Source organism: Phalacrocorax carbo, chromosome 2 (assembly GCF_963921805.1).
Source record: "Phalacrocorax carbo chromosome 2, bPhaCar2.1, whole genome shotgun sequence".
NCBI classification, from domain to species: Eukaryota; Metazoa; Chordata; class Aves; order Suliformes; family Phalacrocoracidae; genus Phalacrocorax; species Phalacrocorax carbo.
In genome coordinates, this window is record NC_087514.1 from 149,828,035 (window position 1) to 149,836,163 (window position 8,129).

The 8,129-nt window shown below is 39.3% G+C and overlaps 1 protein-coding gene across 5 annotated transcripts in view; it reads left to right on the top strand.

The window, feature by feature from the left end:
• The window catches only part of ACBD5 (acyl-CoA binding domain containing 5), a 31,094-nt gene extending 23,323 nt beyond the window's left edge, over nucleotides 1-7,771 (top strand). For 3 of the 5 annotated variants that reach the window (XM_064444858.1, XM_064444857.1, XM_064444859.1), the window contains 4 exons: nucleotides 1,242-1,441; nucleotides 2,047-2,097; nucleotides 2,393-2,502; nucleotides 5,674-6,180. In XM_064444858.1, the coding sequence (XP_064300928.1) occupies nucleotides 1,242-1,441; nucleotides 2,047-2,097; nucleotides 2,393-2,502; nucleotides 5,674-5,740 (428 nt within the window). In that variant the 3' untranslated portion in view covers nucleotides 5,741-6,180. The other 2 variants (XM_064444860.1, XM_064444861.1) reach the window with 2 other exon arrangements.
• The last annotated feature ends 358 nt before the right edge of the window (nucleotides 7,772-8,129 follow it).

The window sequence follows — 8,129 nt, forward strand, 5'->3', positions numbered from 1 at the left end:
GTAAGTCAGTCATGCTATACAGTGCTTCTGTCCTTCACAATAAAAATAGATAACAAAATCGTAATTACAGTGAGTAGCAATCGGTTTTGTCTTCAGAGTATTTATTTCATTCATAATAAGTATTACAAAATAATTTTTTTTTGGTGCTATGGAGATCTTGTATAAACATACTGGCTTCTTCTCTTGCCTTATCTTAAACTCCAGCTGCTGTTTATGACACCTGTGTTTTTAGAAATGTAATCTTCAAAACCCGTCTATGCATGAGAAGAGTTTCTTTACATATTTATTTTTAAATGCATATGTGCTTATGCCTCTGTGGTGTTGTATTTGAAACCATGGAACATCTTGGAAAGGTATCAGTGAGGCATTGTTTTCTGTATAACCGGAGTCTTGGCCACACCTTTGAGTGATTCTGATACCCTCTATTATGGTTCTTAAAACTTAATGATTCTTAATCACATAATAGTCCAGATGTTCAATTTATCTTGGACCTCTGCTCTTTTTAATTCTGTAATACTTCTAATACTGTCACCTAGGAGCAGCACCATATTCCAGTGGTATGACCTATAAAGTCAAGGATAAAGTTTATTTTTCTTGTACGGGAAAAAAAAAACCAAACCAGAAAGCCTTTTTGTATGACACCTCTATGTGATCAGATGCAAAAATTAAAAAGAAAATCCAAATATAATATTTATGTTGAAAACTACGATGAAGAACATATAGTTTAACCATCTCCCCTTCTCTCTTTTGTTGCTTTACTTACGTTTGCTACTTGCAGGCAGAAACCTGATAGGTTAGCTGTATGTAGTTTAAAGGAGTACTGTAGGTTTCAAACAATTATCTGTTCCCATCACTCTATTCCAGTGTTCTTTGTTTTCCAGCTGGAGACAGTACTAAACATAAAACACACCTACCCTTGATAATAAGACAGATCTTACTTTCTTTTTGCTAGGGCAGAATTTACTGCTGAACTTGACTGGATGTGAATTAATTTTTTGCTAAATGTTTATGCAGTTCTAGGACCTTGAATAATGCTGTCACATTGAGGCTGTAGGGAAACATCTCAAATGATGTTGCAGTACCCTTCCAGTGCTTTTGAACTGTCTGAATATAGCCTACAATTAGGAGTACCGTGCTCAGTTCAGGAGGGAGAAAACCAAACTGTTAAAATGAAACATTTTCAATAGAGCTGGTAGCCCATTCTGTGTTTTATGTATTTTATTTTTTCTCCCTCCACATAGGGCATAGACTTCAGCCTCTAGGAGATGGTTCACAAGGTGGACAGATGGGTAGTGGCGGGGATGGAGAGCGCTGGGGCTCGGACAGAGGACCCAGGGGTAGCCTCAATGAACAGATTGCAGTGGTGCTGATGCGGCTGCAAGAAGACATGCAGAATGTCCTTCAGAGGTTGCATATGCTGGAGGCGGTTACGGCATCACAGGTATTCACTTTTTATTAAATTTCCTTGGATATTGGTATGCTTTGTCAGGTTAAAATTTCAGACAATATTTTCTTAAACTGTAAAGTTTCTGGTAGTTCTCATTTTCTGGATTGCCTGGAAGGTTTAGAACAGAGCATTCTCTTTCCTTTACAGTGTTAGGCACGCCAGTAGCTTAGGGCAGACTAAACCAGTGCTTTTTGCCTTCATAGAGACTAGTGTTGAAACATGTAATCATGTAAATAAAGCTGCTGGGATTGGTACTCTGGGTTGCAACTGCTGGGGACTGGACCAGAGTTGAGGAAGTTGCGATGACAAGTTGGGCAGGGGGTCCTTGAGAAACTGTAAAGAGTTCCAGTAAGTGACACTGATTAATTTTTTTTACTCATGGAGATGTGATAAAAATGCTATAAAGAGTAATGGAAACATCAGAGGTAAGTGGAAGCTAAGTGGTGAAAGGGCGGTTGCATGGGGGTGGTTCTGTTTCTTAAACTGTGATATATACAGATTGCAAAGCCTTCACAAGCCTTCACTCACTTTGTGAAGCAGAAAAATTTTAATTGCGGTTTCCTTTTTTAATACTTACCAGCCTTTGTTTGTGTTTAAAGGCAAAATCTGCAACACTACAGTCAAATTACCAGCCTGCCTCCTCTGTCAAGGTAAAATATTGTTTTTTCTAGTTGTTAAAAGCAGTGTGAATGGTGGAAAAAAAGGACAAGATGAATATTTTCTATCTAGCTCTTAGTATGTGCTTTTCCTATCATCTCTCCCTTGACTAGGAGATAAAAACAATCTGTGTCTGAAGAAGTTATTTGATATATCAATCTTTTTCTGGTCTTACTAGTATTTTTTTTACTTTGATACTGTAGCATTTGAAGTGATTGAGAAGTATACATGTGGTATTCAGTATATGCACACAGACGGCTGACTAGAATTTTCTTCTGTTTTTCTTAGAAACCATCATGGTGGCCCTTTGAAATTTCTCCTGGTATTTTAGCTTTTGCTGTTGTATGGCCGTTTATTGCCCAGTGGTTGGTACATGTATATCTTCAAAGAAAGAGAAGGTAAAGGCATGCATTCAATAGGGCATATATACTGCATTTCATCTGTTTAAACTGTATCATGTTATTTAGACAGGACGTAAGATACTGCCTTCATGCATAAGGATGCAAGGGTATGCTCTCAATAAGGCTTTGACAGTGCATCTGAAACATTAGTCCAGTATCAAAATGGGGAGCTTGATAATAATTGCTTTGATAAACCCTGTTTGCTTGAGTTCTTTGTTTCAAGCCAGGTCTTGCTTAATGTTCCATTGCATGTATTAATGACTCATAGCCCTGAAGGTACCAGGCTAAAGCGGGTTGTACAGTTGAGTCCTTGGTGTGGTTACGATAGGAAGGAGCGTGTTTCAGTCCCAAGAACTTGAGCTAAATGTGCAACAAGAGACTCAGGAAGCTAGTAGGAATGCGTTCCATTTGCTGGGAATTCTAGGAAAACATGTAAAGTTTCTCGGCATAAGAAGGTATTGGTTAATTTGATTTTATGTGATACGCATTATATGTGGCAATTTAGAGTAAATCCATGCATTGTGATGCAGGATAAATAATTTCAGTGAGCACACACAAGTGGGTGAGGCTGGATAGCTTGGATGTGTCTCCATGACAGTCTTGTAATGTCTACTTTTACTTCCTTCAGCTGAAGGACAGTTGTAGTCTCATCTTACCTCTTCTCAACTCTCTAGGCGTCAGAAGGTCAAGTGAATGTTCTCTAGTTGCTATCTACTTACTTCACCCTCACACCTGACTTTGTTAGCTTAGTATGCCCTTAAGTTTTTTCCTTTCTATCACTGTGCAGAGAGTCTGTACATGTGTAGGTCTTACTAGAATTAGCTTAAATTTTCCTAGCTTCTTAATGTTTGACAGTTTTCATTATACAGTTTCTCTCATACAATAAATCACCGAAACAGAATGGTTGAGGTTGGAAGGCACCTCTGGAGGTCACCTGGTCCAACCCTGCTGCTCAAGCAGGGACACCTGGAGCCCGTTGCCCAGGACTGTGTCCAGATGGCTTTTGAATATCTCCAAGGAGGGAGACTTCACAACCTCTTTGGGCAACCTGTGCCAGTGTTCATCTCTCCTTGTAGGAGAGGTGGAGAGATGCTCCAGTCCCTTAATCACCTTCATAGCCCTTTGTTGGACTCTCTCCAGTATGTCCATGTATCTCTTGTACACAGAACAAGAGGGACACAGCACTCCAGGTGTGGCCTTTCCAGTGCTGAGTAGAGGGGAAGGATCACCTCCCTGAACCTGCTGGGAAGGATACTGTAGCCTGCAATACCATTGGCCTGTTTTGCTGCCAGGGCACGTTGCTGGCTCATGTTCAACTTGGTGTCCACCAGGACCCCCAGGTCCTTTTCTGCCAAGCTGCTTCCCAGCTGGGCAGGCCCCAGTGTGTGCTTGTGGCTGGGGTTGTTCCTCCCCAGGTGCTGGACTTGCCACTTTCCCTTGTACTCCATGAAGTTCCTGTCGGCCTATTTTTCCAGCCTGTTGAGGTCTTGCTGGATGGCAGCACCACCCTCTGGCATGTCAGCCACTCCTCCCACTTTTGTGTAATCTGCAAACTTGCTGTGTGAGGTCACGCTCTGCCCCATCACCCAGATTATTAATAAAGATATTAAACAGACGTATGACCCCTGGCATACACTGCTAATCACTGGCCTCCAACCAGGCGTCTGTCACTGATCACCACCCTCTGGGCCCAGCCCTGGTACTGTAAACAATAGAGTGCCCACAAAGGCTGCAAGTCTGCTGGGGAGTTCCCGTGTCTCAGTAACATCAATGCTGCTAACAACAGCTCTTGCACTGTCTGATGAAACCAGAGATTTCACTACTAAGGCTTTTAGGCGGTTACACACATTTTCCTTATTTTCTGCACTGGTAAATGGAGATTTCTATTTCATCAGCAGGGACAAAGTATTTTAAATTTATTACAACTTTTTTAGTATCTTATGTGAAGCTCCTATGAACTTCAGTGCTGTTTAGCTAATAGCTCTCAAATGGCCATGTTCCCTCTCTCTGAACAGTGTGTTGTTCTTGTAAACCTTTTTTGATCATCTGTTCTGACCTCTGTAGCATCCTTTATCAATTCACAGGTGGTCAGAAATCTGTTTTTAGAAAAGTGCCCTTTCCAGCAATTTTTCTAATATTTTGTTCTAAAGATTCCAAGCTTAAATGAATAAACAAATGGTACATTATTTTTAGTTTGGATTTGTATAGCTTCAGCTTTCATCCATTGGATTTTCCTAGACCTATATCTACTTGACAAAGAGCCTGTGATGTGTTTTCTGTGGGTCCTTTTTTGCTATCATCAGGTCATCTCTTCATCTCCTGCTTAAACAAAACAGATGGAGCAACTGGAATCTTGTTTTCAAGTTGTTTTCCAGTCTTGGGATGATTCTGGTGGCTCGTTCCTGAATGCTCCACAATTTATCAACACCCTTTTTGAGTTCTGGATACCAGGATTTGTACCACAGTCTACTAGCGGTAATATCTCAGAGTTGTAGTAGCTCTGCGAGATACAGAGATAGCATAGCCCCAGATAGTCCTTGTTTTTACTCATTCATGGATTGTATTAAGATGAGATGAACTTCAAGAACATAAACAACTACAGAAATTTCTGTGTTTTTCACCTTTCCTCTTTGTTTCTGAAGAAATCTACCCATAGCCAGGATTTAAGGACTATCTGCTGCTGCATCACCTTTCCATCCAGAGTTCCATCTCCTTTAGCAATGGGTAGGAAGTTTATCAAGTACACTTAGGGAGAAAACGGAACTGCAACACAAGAGTCCTCTGTTATCCCAATGCCAGTTTCAGCTTGTGCTCTGTGAAGGTGTATAAGCTTGGAGCCAGCAGCTGTACACAGTGCAGATATTGACTATACTTACATACTTTTGGATTTAAAATACATAAACTGTCCTAAAGCAGAAACCAGGAAGTCTGTGCTACCATGTGAGGTTTTCTCGTTGTGAAGCTGTGAAGCCACAACTCCTGAACTCTTTTGCACGGTGCAGCAAATTTCATGGAACTGGTGGAGATAAGGCCTTCTGTAGCCAATGGCTTGTTTAGCTCATGTCCCTGGGAAAGGGTAGCTCAGCTCACTCTTAGCTCCCTACTGTATGGTGTTCTGGCTGGTTAGGTCGTCTTCTGAGCCTCTTAACCTGTCCCATTCCTTTATAGGGAACTCAATGCTGGAAATCTGGGTATTAATATTGGATCCTTCACTGAAGGAGGCTTGAAAACCTGACTCCTAAGGGCTCTAAAACCAGATAGATAGAAATATATTTGTAATAATAATTGAAAGTTGTTTAGATTCAGCTCATGATTTTAGAACTTCCTGACTGCACCTTTTCTGGAGTCACTGGAAAACCAGCTCATAAGCGTTGCTCTGCTGTGGGCCAACAAACCCCCGACTGATGTGTTCAGGGACTGTTCTGAGGAATTTCATCTGCAGTTCAGAATCCGTAGTGGCATTTTGTACTCCTCAGTGTAAGCTGTGACAGTTCAGTAAACCCACGGATTGTTCTGCAACATAAGAGGGCAAATTTTCAGGTATCTTGAAGCAGTGTTGTATTTTAATGGTTTGGAAATCATTCACATGTAACTGTAATTGATTTGTTTATTTAGACAAATGAAAAATTATCTCAATTTTGAAGGTACATTAAACTCTAATGTATTTGGTTCCTTTTCTAGAAAACTGAACTGAGAATTCATTACTTTGCTTAAAGACTGCTAGAAGATGACCCTGAAAAGCGAAGGAATTCTGAATTCTTATAGAATCTCAGAATCTGGGATGATGTTCCTGCTGTTATAGTAATATTTTGTACTACCTTTGAGCTAAACATTTAAGGACTAACATTATTGAAACTTGAATGATTCACAGCTCCTAGGTTACAAATAAAATAAATTTAATAATGCCATCCTCAAAACCATAGGAACATTAATTGTTTTGGAATGTGTTTGTGGATGGGCCTTCAGTAGTTATTGGTCTTGCTGATGTCAGATGATGAAGAGAATATCATCTTTGTAAAAGAATAAGTGAAAAATATGTAAAGCTGTCACTTTAATATAGAAATAATTTTACAACCAACATCCCTGCCTGTTTTTCACAGGGTTACATATGATCATCACATGTAAGCACTAATAAAGTATGAATTCAGTACATTGTTGGAAAAATAGAGTACAGCCCTAAAGAATTCTACTGGTTATTTTTGCTGCTAAACAAGTGTGGGGTGAATTTCCATGTAAATTTGTCAGAAATGCAGTTGAATATACCTCCCTTATCCTTTGAGGATGTAAAGGAGATTTGGGAATTGATATATGTCTTGAAAGGTAGAGCCATTAATAACAGAGGGACTGTCGAATACAGGTTTGGAAATTGTGTGTGGTACAAGGGATCCATCTAAAGAGGCTGCACCTTAGATTTTTAACTTTGGTAATTGTATTACTGTTGACAACAGCTTGTTTTAACTGAAATACATAGTTTAGGCACAAGGTGCTTTAAAATGAGATGAAAGCTACTCTGTAAGTATATTTCTAGGATTTTAAAAAGCTCAGTGCACTGTAAGTTTTCTGTTGTCAGTTTATGTCAAATTAAAATAAGATTTAATCTAGCCCTAATCTATTGTGGACTTTTCCTAAGGCACATTATGAAAAATATCATAATGTTCTGGTGTTTCTTTCTCTGTTACCCGTCTCCTTCCTTTCAAAACAAAACTTTTCAGCTAATTTTGGTGCTGATTCTCCCCCCCATCCCCCACCTCGGAGTATTTATTAACCAATATACAGGTAACAGTTACAACCTTGTGAAGTTTGCTTGATTAAAGTATACTTTACACTTAAGTTTAAAATAAATTAATATATGTTGTCTAATTCTGTGGAAAAGGGAAGTGCACTAAAATTAGACAGAAAACTAAGGCATTCATCTGCTATAAAGAATTACATCATAATATAACCTGTGTTTAAGATCTAAATCTTCAGAAATTTCACCTTACTATTGATGTGCTTTCATTCTCTACCTGGACTACATCTTACAAATAGCTTTTGAAGAAAGTTATCTTTTGTCCTTCCTGAAAATCTTTTATAGTTTGGAAAACATTTTTCATACAAGCTATACTGTATAAAAATGTGATCACAGAATTTAATGTTTGTTTTACCAGAGCAATTCTAATCTTGTTTTTAGTTATGTGTGTTTTTTTTTAAGAGATACTTTTCCCCTCTTCTGATTTTCTTATTGTAAAGCTGAATTAAGAAATAAAATGTTCAGAACCTCTTTGAAGACTTCTGTAACCATCAGACGGTTTCGTGTGCCAGAGATGAGTGTTGGCATGAGATGTAGTGAAAACTCAGGTTTGAACAAAGCTTATGCTGGAAGGGAAGTTCTGCTGTGACCTGAAGCCATAGTGCCTGTAGCTTAAATTTTCTAGAGTGACTGACTACTTGTTCACAAAATTATAGAAATGATTGCACAGGAAGGACCCTCTAGCTTGAAGGTCACTAAAAAAGCAACCCTCCTGATGCAGCATGTCTTCTGACAGGAGGACTGGAGGGCCCCTGCCCCCTGTTCCTAACTGCAGTACACATAGGTGTCTGGCTTTTAGAGATGGTACAGACATTCTCAAAGGTACTTAACTTTA